Raw genomic sequence first — 25,802 nt, forward strand, 5'->3', positions numbered from 1 at the left:
ATCACCTACCTGACACCTCACACCTGTTTCTCACCTGCATCATCTGTTGGACTGAACGTTGGTCTGAAAGCTTCTTGTTGGTGTTTTGATCTACAGTAAACATAAGAGACAGAGTCAGGATTTATTCCAGCCTCCCAGTGAAAAGCAGCAGGTTAGAAATGTCTCAGAGCTTCTTACGTGGTGATGCTGGGTAAGAGAAGCCTGTATCAGTAAAGCTTGTTTGTTTGTTGGTGTCTTTGTGTTTGTGAATGTAGGTGAAATTTAACTGTTAGAAAACAAACAGTGTTTGTCTGTGAAAAAGAGAATTAACCTGATTTTCACATTGATATCTCTCAAAGAAATCATTACATTACATTTCACCGCTTTAGTCATGACGCACTTATTCATGGTCATCGTACAGCGCAGCGTAACAGACGTCACTTTAACGCGACTTCCTTAAGAGATATTGAAAGTGTGGCGTTTGAACGAGTGTCTGAAAAACAAATGTTTCAGCTTTATTTAAACCTCAAAGTTAACCTCATGTAGGCAGTTTTAACTCGGGTTCTGTTATTAACTGAAAATACCAACAGACTCAGACTTTTAGAACAAACTAAGAGTCAGATCAGCAGAAACAAAAACACGGAAATGTTTCCTGTAACTGCGTCGCTCTGCTCGACTTTGCTGATTGTCGGTGTCTTCGTGTTTGTCTCTGCAGGTGAGGTTTATAAACCAAACGGTGTTTCCCTCTGAGATAAAGAGGAATAAACATCAGTCTGGTTTACATGTTACTTCCCAAACAATTAGTTTCTGAGCGTCTGTTTGTGTGACGGCATCACGAGGCCTGTTGGTGTCTGTGGATTTACCCGCTTGGTCAGCGATGCAGTTTCCAGCACAGAGACAAAGACGTGTGTGTTTGTCAGTGTGATGTGTGTTTGTCAGTGTGATGTGTTGTAGTGTCAGGAGTCAGTATACAGCTACAAAGCTTTTTGTTCAGTGTATACAAACAGCTGTAGCTCCATAAAGGCAGCATGCAGAGACTCACAGTGTCTTATAATGAGAGGCTGCTTTCTCTCACACATTATGTTCACTTATTATCAGCACATGTTTCACTGTATAAATGTTTATATAACACAGGTCCTGCTCTTATTTATTGAAAATGATACTACAGCAGTGAGTGTGTTTGTGGTCCTCTCATTGGCTGCTGTCGAAGTGAACAGTTGTACTTTGACCTTTAACCTCTCTGCTCTGTGTTGTTTTCACTTTCAGACCAGAAAATCATCACAGCTGAGCCTGGACAGAATGTCATGCTACCATGTCGAGCTCCAAACAACAGCAGCAGCATCACCGGTGTAGAGTGGAGCAGAGCTGACCTGGGAGACGAATATGTTCTTTTGTACCGGGATGAGTTATTTGACCCAGACAACCAGCATCCATCTTTTAAGAACCGGGTGGATCGCAGGACAGACAGATGAAGGATGGAGACGTGTCTTTGATTCTGAAGAATGTGACGATTGATGACGCTGGAACATACGAGTGTCGTGTCAAGACAGGAAATAATCGCAGGAAAAGAGCTAATCTCAGTGGTGACCCCATCAGCATCATCAACCTGAGTGTTGTTGATCCTCCAGGTGAGTGAGTAGAGTTTTGTGTGTGTGTGATCAGAGGTAAAGCTGCTTCTTTGATGTTTGTTTCTAAAGATGTTAGCAGGAAAACAGTAAATATCTCTGAGAAAGAGAAGTAGTCCGGTTTACACATTGCTGATATCTCTCAAATAAGTCATTACATTTCGCTGCCTTAGTTATGACGCACTTATTTATGACAGGCCCACCTACCAAACGTCACTCTGATGCGACTAGGACACATCGAAAGTGTGGAGTTTGAACGAGTGGCTGAATTTCAAGTCTCTCAGCTTTATTTAATCCTCAAAGTTAACACTGTGTAGTCAAGTTTTAAATCGGGTTCTGTTATTCACTTAAAATACCAAGAAACTCAGACTTTTAGAACAAACTAAGAGTCAGATCAGCAGAAACGGAGAACCCGGAAATGTTTCCTGTAACTGCGTCGCTCTGCTCCACTTTGCTGATTGTCGGTGTCTTCGTGTTTGTCTCTGCAGGTGAGGTTTATAAACCAAACGGTGTTTCCCTCTGAGATAAAGAGGAATAAACTTCAGTCTGGTTTACATGTTACTTCCCAAACACTGAGTTTCATATTGAATCAGTTTGTTTGTTTGTGTGAAAATGTCACGAGTTTAGGTGAAGTAACGTGAATTTGACCGCTTGCACAGCGGTGCTTTTTCCAGCATGTGTGTGTCAGCGTGATGTGTTGTAGTTTCAGGAGTCAGGGACGTATCTACAGAGGTGGCATGGAGTGGCATGTGCCACACAAAAATAATTCTCTTGCCACACCTTGTGCCACCGTAGTTTTGTAAATGACAATGTTGTTTATTAAAATAAGCTAGTATCGACACTTTGAACCTGGGTGCCACATGCCACCTCTGTTGATCCACCTGAGTTTGCATTGGCATTTTAAGGCATATTACACAATGTTACACCTGCATATGTGTAAAGAAATGCCTTTGATTTTGCCAGCCCATGTGATTTTCCATGCAACCCTAAGAACATTTCTCTAGATCCAGCCCTGTATGCAGCTACAAAGCTTTTTGTTCAGTGTATACAAACAGCTGTAGCTCCATAAAGGCAGCATGCAGAGACTCACAGTGTCTTATAATGAGAGGCTGCTTTCTCTCACACATTATGTTCACTTATTATCAGCACGTGTCTCACTGTATAAATGTTTATATAACACTGATTCTTTCATCCATCTTATTTATTTGCTACAAGCAGTCAGTGTGTTTTGTTCTTATTCCGATTGGCTGCCGTCGACGTGAGCAGTTGTACTTTGACCTTTAACCTCTCTGCTCTGTGTCGTTTCCTCTTTCAGACCAGAAAATCATCACAGCTGAGCCTGGACAGAAGAGCGTCACTCTTCCATGTCGAGCTCCAAACAACAGCAGCAGCATCTCAGTTGTAGAGTGGAGCAGAGCTGACCTGCAAGATGAATATGTGCTTTTGTACCGGGATGACCTGTTTGATCCAACCAACCAGGATCCATCTTTTAAGAACCGGGTGGATCTGAAGGACAGACAGATGAAGGATGGAGACGTGTCTCTGATTCTGAAGGATGTGACGATTACTGATAATGGGACATATGTGTGTCAGGTCTTCATGGGAGGAACAAACGTGAGGAAGAGAGCAAATTCGAGGACTGATCCCATCAGCATCATCGACCTCAGAGTTGTTCCTCCAGGTGAGTGAGTAGAGTTGAGTGTGTGTGTGATCAGAGGTGAAGCTGCTTCCTGGTTGTTGATGTTTGTTTCTAAAGATGTTGTTGATGAGACTTTGTAGAAAGCAGCTGGTCTGAGTGATGTGATCAGAGTGCAGTAGATAATGTCTGACAGCAGTTTGAAGAGGAAATGGATTCTGTTCTGTTCTTCACTCATCACCTACCTGACAGCTGACACCTCACACCTGTTTCTCACCTGCAGGAGGACCTGTTGGACTGATCGTCGGTCTGAGTGTTTCTGCTGCTGCTGCTGTTGTGCTTGTTGCTGGTTTTCTGGTCTACAGAAAATGTAAACGACAGAACCGAGATTTTAACTAACATCCTGATGAACATCAGCAAGTTTGAAATGTCCCAGAGCTTCTTACATGGTGAAGCTGGATAAGAGAAGCCAACATTACTAAGGGAAAAACACAGGAGTACTGACTGACTGAAGAAACATAAACACCAGAGTTCAAGTGAAAAACCAGAAATTTGCTTCATTCCAAAAATTCCACGGCAGATACAACATTTAAATAAAACGTTGTATCTGCTGTCCTTTCTGCAAGTAAGAAGGAATAAAAAGATAATGAAACAATTATTAAAAATTGCGGGTTAAAATAAATAATGTTCTCCAGCACCTTTGGGATGAAATTAGACCCAAAATGATCAAAGACATTTTTTTTAACATCAGGCTTAGAGAAGATACTGAATAATGTTGGAAGAAGTGTTGAATCCTTCACCATAACTGTATTTTTATGTTTGTTTGTTTGTTTTGTTTTTTTACATCTATTGGAATGTAATTACATGCAACACTGAACATTTTTTGCTTATGATGTATGGGAGAATTGTAAATTGGTATGATTATTATCATTGTTATTATCGCAGCTGGATCTAGTGTAGGAGCTAGTAGCTAGTCTGGAGCTAGTCTATTGGTAAGACTACACACCTTTGGAGCAGGAGTCCCACCCTGTATCCAATAAGGGTCCTGGCTAGACCCCCCCCCCCCATATGCTAAAACAATGGCACAGCTATGTCAGCAGCCAGTCCGCAGCTCGGACACAAGCATTTTACTACATGTTGTACTGTGTATGTGACAAATAGAGGTTGAATTTACATTTAATTGTATGTTTGGTCTCAGGCAGCTAAATGAGCTAAATGAATATCTGTTAACATGTTATACTCTTTACATTTCTGTGGGACAGACATGAGTTTCCATTTTCAAAACAAAATTAAGACATATTCAAATGAGTACAAATATATTTCATTGTTTTCCTTAACAACATATTCTATTTCTCATTGAACTTGTTTGAAGCTAAATTTCATTTCAATTGACGTCAGGAATTTACTTTGTTTATGGTTTGTTTCCCCACAGTATTGATGAGGTCAGTGCCCAGTGTGTTACAGGTTCAACCTCTGTTTGTAAAGTCAGACTTGTTCTGTGAGGTTTGAACCACAAACTGATCCTCATGTGCAGATCAGCTGTTACATAATTACAGACACTAACTGATCAATAATCAGTCTGATGGCAACTATAACTGAATGAATGTTCTGACAGTGTCATGAAACCAAAGATGAAATGATTTCTGTAAGTCAGATGTTTCCTCTGAAGATTTATTGAACTTTTAATCCCATGAACACTTGTGTTGTTTGTTCTGTGGTTGTTACTTCAGTGGAAATATTCCAAGAGCTAACACATTTTTTATATAAAATAGTACTGTATAGTTGTTTTGACTCTATTCATGTGTTTTCTGTGGCTGTAAAAGTTTTTTTGATATCTCTTTTATCTCCGTGTTGACATAATTGATGCAGATTTTATCTTAGGAGTCGGTCCAAATAGATCATATAAAAACAAGAATATCACTCAAATAACCCTGAAGTTGTTTAATTGCATCGCTCTAAGGTCCCGTCAGAAGAACAGTAAATGTTTTAAAATGACATATTTGATCATTGTCTACAGTTCTTTGTGGCTTTACAGCTACAGCTAAATGCTGCCTCCTCCACAGTACACAATATACATTTTTATACAGTGACATAATTTTGATGTCAGCACTACTGCCTCACAGCAAGAAGATCCTGAACTTAAATCAACCACGGGGCCTGTCTGTGCGGAGGTCCATGTTCTCCCCGTGTTTGTGTGGGTTCTCTCCAGGTACTCCAGCTTTGTTCCACAGTCCAAAGACATAGTTAGTGGGGCCATAGGCCAATATGAGTGTGCTTCATTGTCTGTCTCTCTGTATTAGCTCTGCGGTAGACAGGTGTTTTCGGTGTGACAGCTCCATTTCATTTAAGTGAGCATACGTTTAGTATGCATATGATCAGTGTGATGTTCCTGCTCGATCATTGATGAGCTGCTTGTATCCATGTTAGTGTTTAAAGTCCAACATCTCCCTCTAGTGGTCACATATAAACATGTGTGAGGATGGTGTTAATGTAAATGTGAATCATAGTGATCCAGTCAGTCATCAGTGTGTCTCTGCACAGCTGTAAAAAATGTGTTCAGAGGGCCTCAGTGTCTGAATGGTTCCAGTTCAGCTCCATAACAGCAGCGTCCCTGGTTTGATTCCTGTGTTTCAGCTCATATCTGCCTCTCTCACTGAGGGGACATCCACTACATGGACATGGATTTTAAAATATGTCCATCCTTGAGTAATTGTATGTATGTTTGTCTTAAATTACATAATTGTGAGTTGTGATTTTTTTTTTTTTTGTTTCAACATAAAATTGCAGTGGTACAGTGTGCCTTTACATATATGTTTGAATAGTTTTATAACTTCTATTGTTAAAAGGAAAAAAGAAAAAAACCCAATGCCCCATCATCGTTTTTGAACCAATAGAAAGCTGGTGCTCAGAGGAAGAGGGCGGGCTTTACTTGGTGTCAGTGACAGAAATGAAAAAAAGCTCAAATGAGTGAGAAGGACGATGAAGGAAACATCTGTGCTGTGTCTGCTCTGTAAGTAGAATCTCTGTGTTTGTTTGAATTCTTGTACTTTGACTGTCTGCTCTCCTGATAACTGATGATGGAGGAGAAGACATGAAAAACAAATCAGGCTGAATTCAAGTTCAAACACCACGAGGACCAACTGCAGGTCTGAACTGACTCTTTATCTTTGCTCAGGAGTCGAGGCAACGGATATCTTGTGTATACTCGCTGTAAACATAATGATCACAGAAAAAGGCGAGCCCAACCTGTGTAAACATGTTTGTCAGTGACAAAGTTCCTCCATATGAGTTTCAGGGTAGCGAGAACTGTTGATTAAAGACTTGACAGCACAGGTAGCAGAGAGGCGCTGAGGTTAGTGTCTGTGTGATGCAGGCAAAGAGTGGACTCATCATACAGACTGAAGACACAGGTTCATTAGATGTAAACTGGCAGGTCTCAACAAAATATAAGGCAGAGGAAGCAAACTGACTAGTGATGGTAAATTCGATTCTTTTTACTGAATCAAGTTTGAATGAGTCACTGACTAGAGAGTGCAAAAAATGTACATTTTCACTCAAACTTAATCTGTTTCTCTTTTCGTGTAAATTCTACTTCTAAGATGAGTGATTGAAAAAGAAAAACAACTATTTTATAGAGCAAAAAAAATTTCTAAAGGGAACATTTATTTTATTTATTTTTATTTTATTAATATTTTCCTTAAATGTGTCAAATATATATTTTCTCACCTAAATGTCCACTGAGCTGTGAGCCAGGGGGCGGTAATGCTCCTTAACATTGGTTACCAACCAAGAAGAAGAAGAAGCTGTGAGCCAGGACGGAGGGGTTGAGAGGTCGTGTCCAAATTCATGGGCTGCATCCTCCTGATGCTGCATTTGTAGACCGATTACGTCACAGCGACGCGCCGAAGGCTGTCCAAATTCGTAGACTCCTCCGAATGCAGCCGACAAATGCGTGCTCCTTTTCCCCGAATTTGAAGGATGGGTCGGGTGTGTCCTTCGTGGCCTACCATATCCCAGAATTCATAGCGCGGCCCAGCCAAACTCCAGTTTCCAACAATGGCGGCCGCTACTAAGTTTTAAAATTACTCATACTAATCTTTCTGGGTCACAAAATAAACTTTTAACATTTTTTCAGGCGAGAAAGTAGTTGTGTAAACATCAAATGTCTGCTCGGTTTATCAAGATATCCCATATTTGCAAAAGTGCTTCGACGTTTTCGGAGGCGTCTGCTACTCACCAGTTCGATAGCTTGCCGGGAGCTCGAGGGTCACTGAAGCCGCCGAGAACGGCACAACTCCCGGCACATCACTTTCAGATCACCGCAGACTTTCACTACTCGGGTTAAACGTAATATATAAGTCACACAAACTAAAAATGTTATTGTTGGGGTTTTTTCAGTGTTTTGTTTGTCCATCCATCCATTCGCTTCCGCTTATCCTTTTCAGGGTTGCGGGGGGCGCTGGAGCCTATCCCAGCTGTCATAGGGCGAGAGGCGGGGTACACCCTGGACAGGTCGCCAGTCTGTCGCAGGGCCAACACACAAGGACAGACAACCATTCACACTCACATTCATTCACACATTGACACCTAGTGGCAATTTGGATTAACCAATTAACCTATCCCCACAAGCTGCATGTCTTTGTTTTGTTTGTTCGTGAGTAAATCGGTTTGGCTGAGATTAAAGTTATTAGATTAGATTAGATAAAATAAAGCTTTATTAATCCTCCTCCTTGGTTTTTACACAGCTGACTAAACGTCAAACAGAAAACTGATTAAACAGAAGTGTGAGACGGTCGAGAATTTATGCCAATGTCCTGTTATATTTTAGATAGCAAGGAGCAGACGGCCGAGTTTATTAAACTCCACCGAGACAGCGGTGACGCAAATCAGAAGGCTAGACTGTCCAATTTCCCCAGCCGTTTACTTCCAGCCTACCCGACCTTCTGAGGACCCGGCCCACGTAGACCGCGAAGGCCAGGTCCTCAGGAGGATGCAGCCCATGAATTTGGACACGACCTGAGTCGTGAGTGATTTGTTTGTAAATTTTTTTTACGTGCGCTCAGAATAGTGGCACAAAAATAACGCCATAAGTGAGTAGCTCAAATGTGCTGTTAGCATGTTAGCAGAGTGACGCTACTGTGAACTGAGGAGCTATCCGGTCTTTAAGTCTGACGTCACTAGCTGTGTCTGGGCTTAAACTCCGCTGCAGGTCCATAAATCAAACGATCACTGTGGCATCGCTGAGAGTTGAAAAACTGTCTGAAGTCTTTAATAAAATGATCAGCGTGTAACAATTGAGTTTAACATCCAGGCATCCATGAAAACGGAATTTATGACATTTAACGGAGTTAGAAGTTAACGTACAGCGCTGTTATCACTTCTGACATAAATGAAGACAGAAAACTAAACAGCAGTGACATTTGTAGGGTTACTGAAGTTTGGCTAGCTGGTATGTAATGATGTGCTACGTGACCGCTAGCGACACATCTATGTTAGCATAATATAAACACGCTAACTTTTTTTCCCACTCTATAAAAGTTAACGTGAGTGTTCTCGGTGGTCAGGAACAAATGTAAGCGCATGGCAGGATGCTGTAAAAGGACCAAACTTCAGTCAGGAGAACAACTGAGATAATCCATCCACAATACGAGGTCAGTCATTCATATACTGCTGCATGGGCTGGGCTGTAGCTACAGTGGGGCAAAAAAGTATTTAGTCAGCCACCGATTGTGCAAGTTCCCCCACCTAAAATGATGACAGAGGTCAGTAATTTGCACCAGAGGTACACTTCAACTGTGAGAGACAGAATGTGAAAAAAAATCCATGAATTCACATGGTAGGATTTGTAAATCAGGGTGGCAAATAGTATTTGGTCAATAACAAAAATACAACTCAATACTTTGTAACATAACCTTAGTTGGCAATAACAGAGGTCAAACATTTACTATAGATCTTTACCAGATTTTCACACACAGTAGCTGGTATTTTGGCCCATTCCTCCATGCAGATCTTCTCGAGAGCAGTGATGTTTTGGGGCTGTCGCCGAGCAACACGGACTTTCAACTCCCGCCACAGATTTTCTATGGGGTTACTTTTCCTGGTGTCCTTCGAGAGCTCTTTGGTCTTGGCCATGGCGGAGTTTGGAGTCTGACTGTTTGAGGCTGTGGACAGGTGTCTTTTATACAGACGATGAGTTCAAACAGGTGCCATTCATACAGGTAACGAGTGGGGGACAGAAAAGCGTCTTACAGAAGACGTTACAGGTCTGTGAGAGCCAAAGATTTTCCATGTTTGAGGTGACCAAATACTTATTTTCCACCCTGATTTACGGATAAATTCTTTACAAATCCTACCATGTGAATTCATGGATTTTTTTTTCACATTCTGTCTCTCACAGTTGAAGTGTACCTTTGGTGCAAATTACTGACCTCTGTCATCATTTTAAGTGGGGGAACTTGCACAATCGGTGGCTGACTAAATACTTTTTTGCCCCACTGTACATCCTAAGGTTTTAAAAACTGAGCTTAAATAAATGATTAGCAGTAATAAAAGCCGAGGGAGGTCAACAGTCATCACTGACTGTTTTAGGAGCTTTTTGAGATTAAATAGAAGAAAATACAAAACAATAAACATGTTAACAACACAAAAGCCATATTAAACGCAGACTACTTTAGACCCGGAAGCAGAATTCGTCATGTCATCACTTAAAGACCAGATTGAGCTTCTACTCAGGGTTTTTTCTTCCAGTTCAGAGCAGAAATGTTTTTGCTAAGATGTTGTGTTCTTCTCCAAAACTTTCTAATAATGAAATTAGTTTGCTAAGAGCAACAGGGATGAGTCAGTGAGTCAGCTGGGCTTGTGAATTATGAGTCACGAGTCAGTCTAAAGTGATTCTCGAGTATTGAACAATTCGTTCATCATTCGCAAATCACTAAAACTGACTGTAAAAAAACAAACAAACATGGATTAACTGACAGACAGGAGACCACACAACATGAAGCAGATAAGGATAAGGAACTGAATAAAAATGAGGGTTAGACATGAGAAATGTTTAGTTAACTGGTGATTCTAAACCGATTGTAGGTGTGAATGCTAATCTGCGATGGACGGATGACCTTTACACATGCTGTGAAAACTGGAAGGGATAGATGATTGTTAATCTTCCACCACCAGCTTTTTAGCTTTACACACTTTTTGGTGTTTTGTTGTTCAAACTTTATTGAAACATCAATTTGTCTATCTTACAACCCAGCTCTGCTGCGGGAGAGGAGGTAACATATATGAAATTCCCACAGGGAAGATCGGAGTTGAAAAGTTTTATTTAAAAAAATAATAAGAAGCATTTACTACAAATGGGGGCAGGGATAGCTCCATGATTGGAAAGACGGGGGTTTAAATCCACCGAACAGCTACCCTGAGCTACTCTTGAGCTAAGTGACTGTCTCTGCACACTGCTCCCTGGGCGCTGGATTAGTTGCTGCCCACTGCTTCACTGAGTGAATTGGTTAAATGCAGAGGACTACAAAACTTCCCACGTGTGGGATTATTAGGGTTTTAAATTTCAATAGTGAAATAAAAAACAAACAACCAAAAAAACAACTTACTCACTTACGTCTTACCTGTAAAAATCAAAACTAGCCTTACAGGCTGTAACTTAGACAAGGCTGACAGAAAGAAACATACGGCACAGACTGCTCACACATTTCAAAGCAGCAGCCCCTGAACAAATGCTCTTCAGCCCTTTAAAGATGCATGTGTGCCCAATAAGCCACTAATTGGTTCCTTTCCCTTGAGGTGCAAACCACAGGTTCCCAGGCAGCCAATTGTCTGTGGGTCTTGCCACACTTGGATTTGCTTGAAGGAACGCTGTGTGGCTGTAAGTGTCAAAGTGCTTGGTCAGAAGGAGTTGTCTGATTTTGGGGGGGTCTCAGCATAATTGCATTACAAAACAAAGAACTTTCAGCCCAATGTTATTGTGATTTGGCAAAACAAAATTAAATTGAACTGAATTTAAGTGAATACATGATCTGAGAAATAATCATTTATAAAGCAAAGAATGTTTAAAATACAGTCAAATCAACCTGAGTGTCATTTCTCTTTAGTTCTGATCTCACTGCTGAGCTGCACAACAAACCAAGGTCAGTAACCTTCTTCTGTCACAGTTTAAACCTGAGAAATGCTCACTGATATGACCTGATTGGGTTCATGTTTCACAATGTAAAGTCAAACAGATCATCATTTTTTTCATTGTAACCCTCACAGCTCGTCTGACTGTGAGTCCCAGCAGCTCTCAGTTCTTTAAAGGAGACTTTGTGTCTCTGAGCTGTGAGGAGGACGACAGCTCTGCTGGATGGACTCTGAGGAGAAACACAAGCAAACAACAGAGGTCTCAGTGTGGAAGTACATGGGGAAAACCAGCTGGTTCTTCATGTAACACCTCTATGATGCTTCATGACAGTGGAGTTTACTGGTGTGAGTCCAGAGAGGGTCCCATCAGTAACATGGTTAACCTGACAGTCACTGGTAAGCTGAGTGTGTGGAGTTAGTGTTGATGAAGCTGTGTGTAAATGGATGAAATGCTGTAGTTTGTCTCTGTGTTGAGGTGGATCAGTGATCCTGCAGAGTCCTGTCCTCCCTGTGATGGAGGGAGATGACGTCACTCTGCTCTGTAAAACAAAGACCACTCCCTCCAACTTCACAGCTGCTTTCTATAAAGATGGCTCCCTCATCAGGAAGCAGCCTACAGGTCACATGACCATCCAGCATGTTTCCAGGTCTGATGAAGGCCTCTACAAGTGTGACATCAGCGGTCATGGAGAGTCTCCATCCAGCTGGATCACTGTCACAGGTGACACACTCACCTGTCTGTGTTTCTGCAGCTTTCAACATTCACAATGTGACGACAACTTAATGACTGTGTTTGCTTTATTTTAGAGAAACACACCACCACACCTCCACCTACATCCACACCTCCACCTACATCCAGCTCTGCTCCTGGTTCCACCTCCATCACTCTTCCTCCATCACTCTCTCCTCCTGTTCTCTCTGTGTTGTCATGTGTTGGATCAGTCTGTGTTGTGGTTCTACTGGTGTTACTGGTTCTGCTAGTGAGACGATGTGTTCACAGGAAACCTGAAGGTGAGACCCAGATGGCTGCATTTTAGACATGTGAGGTGTGTTAAATATATATTGAAATTGTTTTTATATACATTATCTACATTATATATACATATTATATCAGATGTTTATTCATTTACCTTATTCTCACACAACTAACTTGCATTTTTACACATTAAAAATCTAAAAGTATGTCTTTAGTTTAGTTGTGTTATGTCAAGGTTCTGTTTAGACTCTTTACAATAACATATTTCACTGTTAAATTTTAAACATTTCATAAGATCACAGTGAACCTGCAGAAGATGACAACATGCACAGAGATATGACAATATCAAATCATCAACAACAGCCAGTCGGAGGTAATATTGGGTGTGTGGTCAAATATGATTTAGAAAGTAGAAACAGTGCTGACATTTTTAAAAAGCTAGGAAACGTTTAAATATACTGTAAAAGAACATCTGTTCTTGGTAAATAACATATATAAAATCTTAGATTTAAAACTGGTGAGTGAAAATTTAACTGTTGAAGCTCCAACATTACAAACACAGTCCAGAAGTCAAGTTCAGGGACTCCAATTAGCTCAGGTGAAACGTAGCAGACAGCCAGCAGTTCAGCCACCTTTGTCCCGAGGCTCATGTCTGTCAAAGATGCCCCATAATATTGGTATAAGTATTAATTAATTAAGGTCAAGTGGCCCATAGTGTTGTATTTTAAAAAGGCGCTTTGCAGTCGAATCACTCCGTGCTTACTGTGTGATGTTATTTGTGTGCTGGTCTCTGTGTTTGTTGTCTGTGGTTAACAGAAGCTAACACCTCTGCATTTGTACCGTTTCCTGTTTATGATTAAAAAAAACAATCAAACATTTTAAACATTTTTGAACTTCATCTAAAGCAGGTTAGAAGCATATAATAATTAAACAAACATATTAAGTGAATGTAATATGAACAGAAAATGTCAGTTATGGACAAAACATCACCAAAAACTAGACTATAAAGTTATTTTGCAGAGGTATTGAAGGACAGAGACTGATTGAAAATTATAGGCTAACATGACCACAGGAAAAAGCACCCAGAATCTTCCTGATATTAGATAATTAATTCATGAGGATGGCCACATTTTCTAGCACAGCAACTTGTACCTGTCTTATTGGCACTGAGCTCTAAATAAACTCATTATTTTATCTAATACAATTAGATCAAAAATAATCTAGCTTCTAAAAAATGTTCAGAAATTTAGACCAAACAAAACTTGATAATAAAGTCTACTTTGACTTGACTTACTTTGACTTAAGATACAAGCATCATCATAATTATCCTTACATCCACCACATTCAGGCCCATATCCTTGGTAATGAGACCTCCTGTGTTCAATCTACAATTCAGACTGTCCAGACTCATTCTCGTCTCACTGATGTTCACTGATGTTTGTCTGCAACCATCTAACGATGTCTTCAGCTCTCTGTCCAAGAAGCCACTGTCCACTGCAACGTGATCCCATCTACCTGAAAGTTCATACTTCCCCCTGCCAGAGTAGAAATCTACACTGTGCTTTGTGTAGTACCATCAATGAAGAGGTGCCCAGATTCCATTCAGTTCACTTTTATTCATATATCACCAATTCATTTGCCAAGATCGGCTGAACATGTCTAATATTAAAAGTTGAGATTGTGTCTGTCTCCTGAAGTGAAACTGGAACATAGTTCTGAAGAACGAGAGCTCTGCTCCCCATTCTACTTTAAAATTCTCTAGGAACCACAAATAAACCAAGATGGGTAGACGGCAGTCCAGCTGTGTTCGCCACATGTTCTTGACCCACATACAGGTTACTAGAGTGGTGAATGTGTTGGATATATGAAGTGTATAAAGAGACAACTATAAGACAATGGGTCTTTGTCGTCTTAAAGGTCTGTGTCAAACCACAGCAGCTGCTTCCTGTTATATTTAGTTTGTTCTTGTAGTCTGAAGTTGAAGAAACTTTTCACCACAGAGAGTTCTGGTTTGGCCAATGGCAGTGTTCATTTTGTGAGAATTTGTTTGCTTGGTGCACTGCGGTGAAGTGTGTCAGACGGCACTTAAAGAAGGTGGCATCTTTGTGGCTGTGCATGTTCTTCTTACACAAACACCTACCAGTTCTCTGCAATCATTTCATGATTCTCAGCAGAGGTTTAAAGGAGTGGAAAAAACCTCTGAAAACCTGCTGCTAGTCACAAAAGTAATCATTTAATGTCTGTATAATGAAAAAATAAAAAAAAGTGAAAGAGTATAACATTGCTGCTGCATTTTCTGTAATCTGTGTTTGCTTTGTTTTACAGAAGGTGATCCAGCTGTAATCTATTCAGCAAGGAGAATTGAAGATGTTAGTTATGAACACATAATCATCACACCAAAGATGAAAAGAGGTACAGATGATCTTTACGTCTGACTTTGGACACAAGTTGTTCTGGTCTCCACACAAAGATCAGCAACCCCGATCTTGACTAAAACTCAAGATTTCAAACTTCTTGGTATAATTTCAGAAAGAAATATATATATATTTTTTATCTGCAAAGTTGCACTATTCATTCGAAGTGCAAAGCAAACTGTGAAGTCAATGAAAAATGTAAATTAATTTAATATACCTTGACTTAAATTACCTTAAACAGAAATGATTTTGTTCAAGCTGGTCAAAAGTTATCACAAGTTTGCACAAGAGCTTTGGTTGAAATGTGGAAATTACAGGATAGCACAATAGATGTGCTAAGTTTAAGCAGCCATCCCCCTTCAAGCATGACAAATGTAATCATTTTAAACAAGTTGCTGATTCCGACTGGTTACAAATTATAACCAAACCAAAATAGAGTAACACTGTCTCAATCCTGATATTTTAGTAAACCTTGCTGTATTACACCATGTGCATTACATAGTACCTGCTGCAGTTCAGTAACATTTGCCACACAGTGGAAAATGAGAGTTTAGGGCTCATTAACAGACTGAAATAAATCTATTACTGCACTGAAGCATGGCTGCTTTCTTTCACACATGACCGCAGCATTTGACTCAGTAGATCTGAACATTTTTTATCAGCTGCTGATTTCATATATTTCATTCATATATTTTAGAAATCAGCTTTTTAGTTATCATCTAGCTGTGACGCACCACACAGTTCAGTGTTAGGTCCTCTTTTTTTCCTCTGTGTGCACTTAACTAGGTCAAATTTCACTCACCTATGCCTTGCTTCATTGCAACACCACTGTGCACCACTGCTCACCTTTGTTCTCCGAAGTCTCGCTGCTCGCCCACCCAGTGAATGAGAGACAGAGAGAGAGAGCTCTTCTTGCACTGTTTCTATGCCAGAAGAGCAAAAGAATAGTTAGATTAGTTAGAAGACTAGTTAGTTCCATATTTTGAATAAATGTTTTGCCAGTTCCGTCAATCCACCCAGTTTCTTGCTGCTTCTGCTGTTCAGGATCATTTGCATGGTGGAGCTTTTCCCAGCTGTAAAGGTGAGGTGGGATACTCCCTTGTAGAGGTCACCAGTTTATTAAAGGATATTCTTGAATGAGGCCAAATCTTACAAGAAAGACACAAAATAAGCAACAATTAGGTGAACAAAAATTACATATTAGACTTTTGAATATAATTTAATGCAGTTTAGTTTATGAGTTAATTGTTTCACCTCTGTGGATTTCAGGTTCAAGTGTTTTTGAATTGATTCAAGTCTGAACTGGGACTGTGTGTGATGCAGAGAGGTGGAGACTGGAGGTCTTGATTGAACTACAAAGCTTGTAATCATGTTTCCTGTTGTTTGAACTGTGTGTGTTTGTGTTTAGACTTTAAACCAGAGCCAGACGTCGTCTACTCTTCGCTAAGGTAGTCCACCAGTCCAACCACTGACGTCCAGCTGCTGGTCTCGATCTGGTCCCCCAGCACCTCAGACCAGAGGACATCCACATGTTAACAAAGTTTTTTTTTTATATATGTGCATGTTTTTTTTTCACTCTTTTATGATTCAAAAAATCAGAAATGATATTTTTTTACTGACACAGAACTATCAGTGCTAATATATAAATATATGAATGTGTTTTATAGACACTGTAACTTCACTGTTATTTACAATAAAAATATGAGAAATAACTTGCTCTTGTTCCCACAGCAAGCATGTGTTTCTCTGCAGGATTAACAACCCTTTGTTCTCTTGTGTTTCTCACGTGGTTCTGTGGGCTTCACCAAGATGTAAGACGGAAAATTTGACTTGTTCCGGTTTGGTTGTGGGTAACCAATGCAGACATCTTTTCACTTCAGAGAAGAAGAAGAAGAGGGAAAAAACCCCCATTAAACCTGCAGGAGAGCTACAACATGGAAAGAGTTCTTACCTTGATGTTCTAATTCACACTGAAACCGCAGCTGACTGTTTGATGTTAAGGAAACCTAATAATAACAATCTAAACATTATTTGGTTGCAGATTCGTGTGATTCTTTACAATTAATATGTATTACAAATCTCAAATCTGGGACTTTTTTCTACTGAGCAAAAACAAGTTAATTCCAACCTTGTAGTTAACTTGGACTACAGGGTGCTTCATTTTGATAAACAGATTTCTTTTTTGTTCCTCCTCCTGGGAATGATTCTGTGTATACTTCTCAGATATCTACAAACAAAAGGTCTTCTACTCATTTCCAGAATAGCCTTTGACCCACTTGAATTAATTTCTTTAACACTTAGTACTTTAACCCGAATCTAGAGAGCTAAAGTGTTTGGAGATAAACTAAAAACCAATGAACATGTAATGCATATGGAACTTCCTTCTGGATCTCATCTGCTCAGAGCTGACACTTGAAAGGTCATGTTGAAAATTTGCTGCCATCTAGCGTTTAAACTTCAGCTTACCAGTGAAGTAATTTGAGTTAAATGGCCTTTGAACAGTTTGGTGGCACTCTCAATTGGTGCTTACTCTCTGTGTGTCACTGTATCACTTCCTGTTCCTTTTACAACACACAGGCTGTATCCCAATTCAGGGTCTGCAGCCTTAACGGCCCACAAGGGCCACGTACTCAAAGACCGCTAAGGCCGGAAGTGACAGGCTTGTGAAATGGGACCGTCTAGCCTCCGTCAGGCTGCCCAGGTTGCCTAGCAACAATGACACTAACAGCTGGAAACGTTTGACACAGCATTGTTTGACAGAAATGAAGGAGAAAATCTGTTGTTCATTTGTTTGTTTGTTTCTACATGAGCTTTGATTTGATAAGTATCTGAGGCTGAGACCACAGGACTGTGAAATCATGATTATTGGGCTTCACTTCTGTACTGAACAGTCATTTAAGATTAGCTAGTAAATGACAATTAGCTAATGTTGTTCATGAGACTAAAGTCATCTCACTTTGGTGATGTAAATATAATATGGCCAATATTAAAGTTATAATTTCAATCATTATTAGTTATTACAGCAGTGAATGAACTCTGTTTCAAATACTGAGCTTCAGTAAAGATTCAAGCTGCATTTATTTATATTATTTATATTTCCTGTCACCTTAAATCTTCACTCAAAGACAGGTTTCTTTGACACTGTATATATAACTGTGTTATATATGAGAGACAAATATTGTTCTTTTAATATGTTGGCATTACTAAATTTCTCTCAGTGCTTACTTTAAATATCCACTAAATCATCACATTCTCTGTAAGATTAACGTCAACCATTGAACGGCGTGTATTTTAAAGTAAAGGCTTTAAAACCAAGTTAGTACAAACATCACTTATGTCACATAACTTTGCCGACATGTGGACAACAGTAATGTTTTAATGTTCCTCGTTATTAAACATTCGCACATAAATAAGTGACATAACATTCAGTACTTACTTTTAAAAGTTTACTCTTCGGTCGGCCCTCTTTTTCCGGCAAAATTATCCACACCCACCACCGCGCTATGCATTCTGGGATATGTTGGGCCACAAAGTCTACACCACCACATCCTTAAATTCAGTGAAATGAAGGACGCATTTGAGGGCCGCATTTCGAGCAGCCTTTGAATTGAGACAGCCTTCGTCGCGTTGCTGTGTTAAAATGCGGCCTTTAAGGCTGCAGACCCTGACTTGGGATACAGCCACAGTTTTGTGTTGTTTAGCTGTGTAGCTGTTTAAGTAAAAAACATTTAAAAAATCCATAGTGTAATCTTCACATGCTAATCACTTGCTAATTAAATTAGCTAGTAGCAAGTATTCATTTGGACTTGCTATAGCTCAGTAGGTGGTGTAGGTCACCTTGAAAGTGAAAGATTGGCGGTTCAGTCGCTGACTGCAACGACAGCAACTATTCCTTTTCAAGATTTTTTGAACTATGTGGTTTCGTTGCTTTCAGGCAGCTGAGCTGACCATTGTGTTGACATCTAAGCAGCTCTGTTAGCTCTACTAACATTAAATCACTTCACAATCAACATGAACACAGGATAAAAATTGAGAAGAAAGAAGCTTTATGTCTTCTTTTTTTTTTTTGCTGTACAAACAACATATCATGTGTTCACATACAAAACACACAGCGTGTGTTCATGTGTTCCATCAACAAACACTCGGTGCTAAACCAGTTTGACCAGGATACTGACTCACACACACACACCTGTTTTCCACCAACACAAAGCTGGTGAGGATTTGATGAATAATCAGAATATCAAATAATTATTTTAAGGTAACAATCTCATAAAGGAAATTTAATTCATAAGTAAAAGAAAGTCCTATACACTGACCTTTTCGCCGTGAACAGTAACAGTAATCAGTAACTCATCAACTGCTCTGAGCAGCCACATTTCCCACATGGTCATATGAGCCTTCAAAGTTTCCCAGAATGCACTGCTTTAACCTGGACTTGTTTATTAAAAATGTGAAACTTTGATAAAGGTTTTGTCTGTAGATTGTGACAGTTGGAGTGGATGCTGTAAAATATATTAATTTGGTTGTAACTCTTTTGCACAACTTAAATTAAGTATGTATTTAGCCTTAATGATTTGATAGCTTAATATTTGATGACGTAAAGAAAGAAAGAACAAATGGTAAGTCCTTTTTTTTTTTTGCATTCATGTTGATCATACCTGCTTTTTTTACTTCTTAAAGTTAACATTTATTTTTAACATTCACTCATAAAACTGTGATTAAGATTTTGTTCTATAGATATTGACATTTTAGAAAGTTGTCTAAAATTTGGTTGTCACTTTTTTTCCACAACACAAATTGGTGTTTTTTAGCCATGATAATTTCATAATTTATAATTTGCTGATGTAATGAGGGAATCATTGGTAAGTGTATGTGGTTTTTTTTTCATGTTATTTGAATATGGGATTATTCCTGCTGGATTAATGATGAATGATTTGGTTTTGTTTTACTTTTTAAAGGTAACATATATTTTGAACAATTGAGGTTTTTTTCATTTGTATGGTGTGTAAAGGATTACAAAAAGCCTGAAAAGTTTGACTCCTATCTAAACACATTGTATATAACATTTTACAACATGTTTAGAGACATGTGAGCTTTGAAGTTAATTCATTGGACCAAGTTGATCTCAATTCACAGACAGACAACTTCCCACTACACAGAGTGTGTTGAGAGATTGTCTCTGTTTTACTCAAATGTGTTGACTTTCCATTACTTTGTAAATGTATTTGTTTGTCAAATACTCAAGAAAGCACTTTGGTAAATCATTTTGTTTTTAAAGTACTCTATAAATAAAGTTGGACTGGAAATATATATGTATGAAGCTAGAGAAGACAGGAATGTTGTTTCTAAAATGTTGCTATGATGTCACACAGGTGTGTCGAGGGTGTTGAGGGTTTGTTGTTTCAAGTGGGTAATTTCTCCATCCTGATGATCAGAAGACTGTGTGAGGGTTCCTTCAGAACAACAGTAAGTGTTTAAAATAATGTCTTTCAGTCTTTTAACCCTTTGATGTCCTCACCAAGAAAAAAAAGCAATGGAAAATGTTTTGTTTGCATTACTTATTGATTGGGGTGAGAAATAACCACAATCAATACTTTTTTTTCAATAGACCCTGTAGTTTTTAAAATATTGATCTCTACCAAACGGTTGAGATGTCCCTTTATGGTAAAAATATGAAATGTCATGCAAATACAAGTACAGTAGATAATACAGTTGAACAAATCAAATAAAGGGCCAAATTATAATAAAATTAATAACAAAAACTATCCAGGGCATTGGATACAGTTTATTTCTAGTAGCATGCCAGTGAACATTGCTGTTTTCATGCCATCAAAGGAAAGTATTACATCAAACAACAAAATACATAGTTTTTTCATCTTGTCATGGTCTGCGGTGGGTGGCTGGAATTTCCATAAGGCTCCTGAACTGACCTGGGATCCGCCCCTGGGCAGGGCCAACTCCAGCTCCTGCACACCTGGAGCCTATTGCAGGCAATCAAGCCAGAGGGATTTAAACCACATGTTGATGTTCATTCACTGCCAGTTCGTCATCAACACATGTTGGTAACAGACCTTATGCTTCAAGTTCTTGCTGTGATCTATCTTGTTAACACGACTCTCTTGTGCTGCAGTTGCTGTATTCACCTTGGCTCACGCTCCACCTCCGGACTCAGGATACCAAGAAATCATTCTGAAAATCTCTCTGTGCCTCACCTGCCTGCCCTCCTGCCATCACACTCCATCTGAAGCCCCGGATCTCAGGCCAGCCTTTCCACGCCACTCAGCCTCCCCTGGATTCTCATCACCCCCCTCTCAACACTCCATGTCCCCTACTGCAAGTAAGAATTGCTACTCTTACAACTGGCCACTTCAGAGCTGCCTGCACCACCTCCCTAACTCTATCTTCTCTCTTCAGTGTGACTGCTCCCTGCTCAGCTCCACTCCGCATCTCAGGCCTCATTCCCTCGCCCTAGCCACGTTCCCCAGGCCACGCCTCGTCAAACTCCACGTCTTGTTGTTGTTGTGTGTGGTGGTTTTTTTTTTTTTTTTTTTTTTTTTTTTTTTTTGTCTTTGCTACGTTTTCTTTTTTTGCACTTAAACCTAATAAATTGTTACATCATCTGCTGTCTCTGCTCTGGGTTTCTGCACCTGAGTCCTGTTCAGTACAGGCCACTCGGCCCTGTGACACATCTGCAAATGTGAAAAATGTGCTACAGCACATTGAGGCCACTTCTGATTGAATGCTACTCTGCAAAATCAGTTTTGTTTTTAAAAAGATAAAATAAAATAGTGCAAATCAAGCACATCTGCTTGTGGTTTTGGTCGTTGGGGTCTTAGGGTGTAGCATTTATTCTGTGGTCTTGGAGAGCTGAATCATGGTTGTCCAACTCTAGATGCTGGCTTGTTAACTTGGTTCAAACACAGCCAGGTGGAAACCTTTTGAGGGCCATCAGTTTCTGGTCCAGTAGGGCAGAGTCCCTCTTGTAGACCAGGAATTCAAGTCAAGGATTTATCCAAAAAAAGTGGAATATGCCATCTCCTTAACTTATAACTTGTGTTTTTCATTAAATTATTTGACAGAAAGATCAGCTGAGGGCTCAGAGTCAGCTGTGACTTTGTATTTGTGGTATTTGTTTGTCGAATATGTGAACTCACATCTGATGGGTGGAGGAATGTGGTTGCTAAGGTGATGCTGTGGGTGCTGATGTCATAGATCTGAGGTGTGTCTGTATGAAAACAGCTGACAAGGAAATACAGCTCAGTTTGTTCTCTGGCTGTTTAGTACAGAGGTCCATTTTTTAGTTTTATTTTTTTACCTTTTTTTTCGCTCTTTAAATTGTTAAAATATTATTTTATTATTATTAGTTTGATTATTCTTTCCATCATGATGATCAGAAAATACTTTGAGGATTTCAGAGATTTCTTCAGAAGAACAGTAAGTGATTAAAAATAATATTTTATAGTTATAGTAGCTAAGTTTTCTGTGGTTTTATGGAGGCTCCAGCTAAATGCTGCCTCCTCCATAGTACAATATACATTTTTATACAGTGACGTCATTTTGAAGTCCTTTGGCTGATGATGGTCTTTAGTATGTAGCTGATGATTGATGATGAGAGAGGTGATGTTTGTGTTGTTCTGCTGAGATCATTCAAGAACTGAACCTGTTAAACACTCAGACCTGCTTCAGATTTCATTGCTTTAGTTATGACCAGTGTTGGGAAGGTTACTTTTAAAATGTATTCCATTACAGAATACAGAATACATGCCCCAAAATGTATTCTGTAACGTATTCCGTTACGTTACTCAATAAGAGTAACGTATTCTGAATACTTTGGATTAATTAACATATTATCATGCTTTTTATAACTGCATGAATGTACTGTTGCTGTGTGATTTATTACTATTACTGAAGGTCCGCGGGTCCAAACCCTAGTAAAGGGACCTCTGGCTAATACGTTGGTGTCAGGCTCGTAGCTGAAAAATAAAGACAGAGAGAGGCGTTGAAAGACTGCTCCAACGGAACTTATTGTTTCGGAGGAAAACACGAACACGGTGTACAGTCGAGTCTTAATAGCTTACTTATAACTGGGCTCGTCAGGCACTCTTCTTGGCTGCAGTGGTTATTATTGTTTCTGCTCGGTGACAGCTTGTACTTTTCCACTCACATTTTTCTCCCTCCTCGCGCTCACAGACACATAACGGATATGGCAGTCCATTCTCCCAACCTACCAAACGTCACTCTAACGCGACTTCCTTGATATTGAGAGATATTGAAAGTGTGGCATTTGAACGAGTGGCCGAAAAACAAATGTTTCAGCTTTATTTAAACCTCAAAGTTAACCCTACAGAGGCAGTTTTAAAACTCTAGTTGTGTTATTCACTGAAAATATCAACAGCCACCGATAGTTAGAACGAACTAAGAGTCAGATCAGCAGAAACAAAAACACGGAAATGTTTCCTGTAACTGCGTCGCTCTGCTCGACTTTGCTGTTTGTCGGTGTCTTCGTGTTTGTCTCTGCAGGTGAGGTTTATAAAGCAAAGGGCGTTTCCCTCTGAGATAAAGAGGAATAAACATCAGTCTGGTTTACATGGTACTTCCCAAAAAAATTGTTTCAGTTTGCCTGTGTGTGTAACCGCATCTCGAGATGTGGTGGTTTCTGTGTGGATTCACCCGCTTGGTCAGTGATGTTGTTCCCAGCACAGAGACAAAGAAGTGTAATGTGTGTGTCAGTGTGATGTGTTGTAGTGTCAGGAGTCAGTATGCAGCTACAAAGCTTTTAGTTCAGTGTATACAAACAGCTGTAGCTCCATAAAGGCAGCATGCAGAGACTCACAGTGTCTTATAATGAGAGGCTGCTTTCGCTCACACATTATGTTCACTTATTATCGGCACATGTTGTTGAAGTCAACAGTTGTACTTTAACCTTTAACCTCTCTGCTCTGTGTCGTTTCCACTTTCAGACCAGAAAACCATCACAGCTGAGTCTGGACAACTCGTCACTCTGACATGTCGTGTCCCCAACAACAACATCATAGTTGTAAAGTGGACATATATGACCTTCCAAAAAGAATATGTGCTTTTGTACCGGGATGGCCAGTTTGATCCAGAAAACCAGCATCCATCTTTTAAGAACCGGGTGGATCTGCAGGACAGACAGATGAAGGATGGAGACGCGTCTTTGATTCTGAAGAATGTGACGATTAATGACACTGGAACATATGAGTGTGGTGTCTTCCTGGGAGTCAGACAACCGTTGAAGGTCATCAGCAGCATCTACCTTAATGTTGATCCTCCAGGTGAGTGAGTAGAGTTGAGTGTGTGTGTGATCAGAGGTGAAGCTGCTTCCTGGTTGTTGATGTTTGTTTCTAAAGATGTTGTTGATGAGACTTTGTAGAAAGCAGCTGGTCTGAGTGATGTGATCAGAGTGCAGTAGATAATGTCTGACAGCAGTTTGAAGAGGAAATGGATTCTGTTCTGTTCTTCACTCATCACCTACCTGACAGCTGACACCTCACACCTGTTTCTCACCTGCAGGTCAGACAGGAGGAGACACAGAGGATGGAGGGAAGGAGGATGGAGGGAAGAAGGACGGAGAGGAGGAAATATCTGTTGGACTGATCGTTATCCTGTGCATTTCTGTTGTTGTTCTTGTTAATGCTGTTGTTGGTTTTTTGATCTACAGAAAATATAAACAACGACAGTGTCGGGAATTATTCCAACCTCCCAGTGAAATGCAGCAGCTTTGAGCTTCTTACATGGTGATGCTTGGTAAGAGAAGCAACAAAGGCAGGAGTAAATCTGACTGAAGAACCTAAAACAATAACATCTACAAAACCAAAAGAGTTGATTCAATTTAAAAAAAATTTTTACAGCAGAGACAATGTTAAATAAAAAGCTAACTGTCTCTCAATAGGATAAAAAAGACATTTATTATTTTACTACTACTACTATTATTATTAGTAGTAGTAGTAGTAGTAGTAGTAGTATCAGGAAAAAATGACAAGGATCAGTTAATCAATCCATAATGGGAAACTACAATTATTAAAACTTGTAGGTTATTTTAACTGTAATATCACAATGCAATTAAAAACTAAAAATTCTCCAGTATCTGTGGGAGAGACCTCAGAAATTAGACCCAAAATGATCCAAGAAAAATCAAAGACATTTTAATCAACAGGCAAAGTTTATGCTAGATGCTGCCTAATATTGAATAAAACATTATATTCTAAACCATTTCTGTTAGCATTTCATGTTCTTTACATGTATTGTTGTGTGCTTACTTCCAACACTTCTCTGAATTTTCAACAGCTGTTTATACCACACAGACTGATCCTCACGTAGCTGTTACTACAAACAGTAACTGAACCAGCTAAACAACACAAACCTGTGAAGATGAACATATGAATTACTGTGGATCGTAGGTCATCAATAACAATCTGATGGAGTTCGGGATCTATTTAACAACTATAATTTTAAATCTTTTGGTAATAAAACCAAAGATTTAAAATTTAAAAATTATTTCTGTAACACTAAGATGTTTCCTGTGATCTGTGAAGCTTTTTGAAATTTACATTCTGTTTTCTGGCTGTCAGTTTAAATATTTCAAGAGCTGGGCCCTATTTCAGGAAGCCGGTTTAGAAAACTCAGAGTGAAAAACGACACTCACGGTTGAGTAACCCCGAACTGTCCAACTCGGAATATTCGGTTTCAGAAAGGCTGATAACAATTAGTTCAGTCAACGCGGAGTTGCTTTAACCCCAAGTTAAGCGCGCGGACGAGGATACATAAAGCCCTGATAAGCGGAGCACAGATTAAGCGAGTCACCATGGAGACGGAGGGAAAGAAGGCGCGGTCAATGTATTTTACAGCGCTTGAGGCCGAAATTCTGATGGCAGCATATGCCGATAACATGCAAATTCTGCAGAAAAAAGTAACACAGCCACAGCTGCAAAACAAAGGGAGCATGCATGGCAAAACATAGCCGACAGAGTCAATGCGTGAGTGTTAATTTAAACATTGATCGAGGGATTTCCACCCATTTAACA

At 39.6% G+C, this 25,802-nt stretch overlaps 3 protein-coding genes across 6 annotated transcripts in view; all 3 read left to right on the forward strand.

The window, feature by feature from the left end:
- LOC309694419 (CD226 antigen-like) overlaps positions 1 to 25,802 on the forward strand; it is a 246,042-nt gene that overhangs the window by 84,413 nt on the left and 135,827 nt on the right. The gene's annotated exons all lie outside the window — the stretch shown is intronic.
- On the forward strand, positions 413 to 24,518 carry LOC309695463 (cell surface A33 antigen-like; the record flags this gene model as incomplete). Of its 3 annotated transcripts, none has more annotated exons than XM_082516141.1 (3): positions 413 to 694; positions 2,920 to 3,285; positions 3,524 to 4,814. In XM_082516141.1, 3 exons carry the CDS (start codon positions 625 to 627, stop codon positions 3,637 to 3,639), a joined length of 552 nt encoding a protein of 183 aa, XP_082372267.1. In that variant the 3' UTR covers positions 3,640 to 4,814. The 3 variants fall into 3 exon arrangements, with proteins under 3 accessions (XP_082372267.1, XP_082372265.1, XP_082372266.1); XM_082516139.1 differs by lacking the exons at positions 2,920 to 3,285; positions 3,524 to 4,814 and adding exons at positions 23,718 to 24,053; positions 24,292 to 24,518 and having other exon boundaries at positions 625 to 694; XM_082516140.1 differs by lacking the exon at positions 413 to 694 and adding an exon at positions 1,931 to 2,092.
- LOC309695808 (uncharacterized protein) lies at positions 11,838 to 16,281 on the forward strand. 2 transcript variants are annotated; one of them, XM_082516706.1, is made up of 4 exons: positions 11,838 to 12,088; positions 12,175 to 12,378; positions 14,669 to 14,755; positions 16,166 to 16,281. In XM_082516706.1, exons 1-4 carry the CDS (start codon positions 11,881 to 11,883, stop codon positions 16,207 to 16,209), a joined length of 543 nt encoding a protein of 180 aa, XP_082372832.1. In that variant the 5' UTR covers positions 11,838 to 11,880; the 3' UTR covers positions 16,210 to 16,281. The 2 variants fall into 2 exon arrangements, 1 of the variants encoding a protein (XP_082372832.1); XR_014273237.1 differs by lacking the exons at positions 11,838 to 12,088; positions 12,175 to 12,378 and adding an exon at positions 12,636 to 12,716.

Source organism: Aulonocara stuartgranti (genome assembly GCF_965226115.1).
Source record: "Aulonocara stuartgranti genome assembly, chromosome: 3".
Taxonomy (NCBI): Eukaryota; Metazoa; Chordata; class Actinopteri; order Cichliformes; family Cichlidae; genus Aulonocara; species Aulonocara stuartgranti.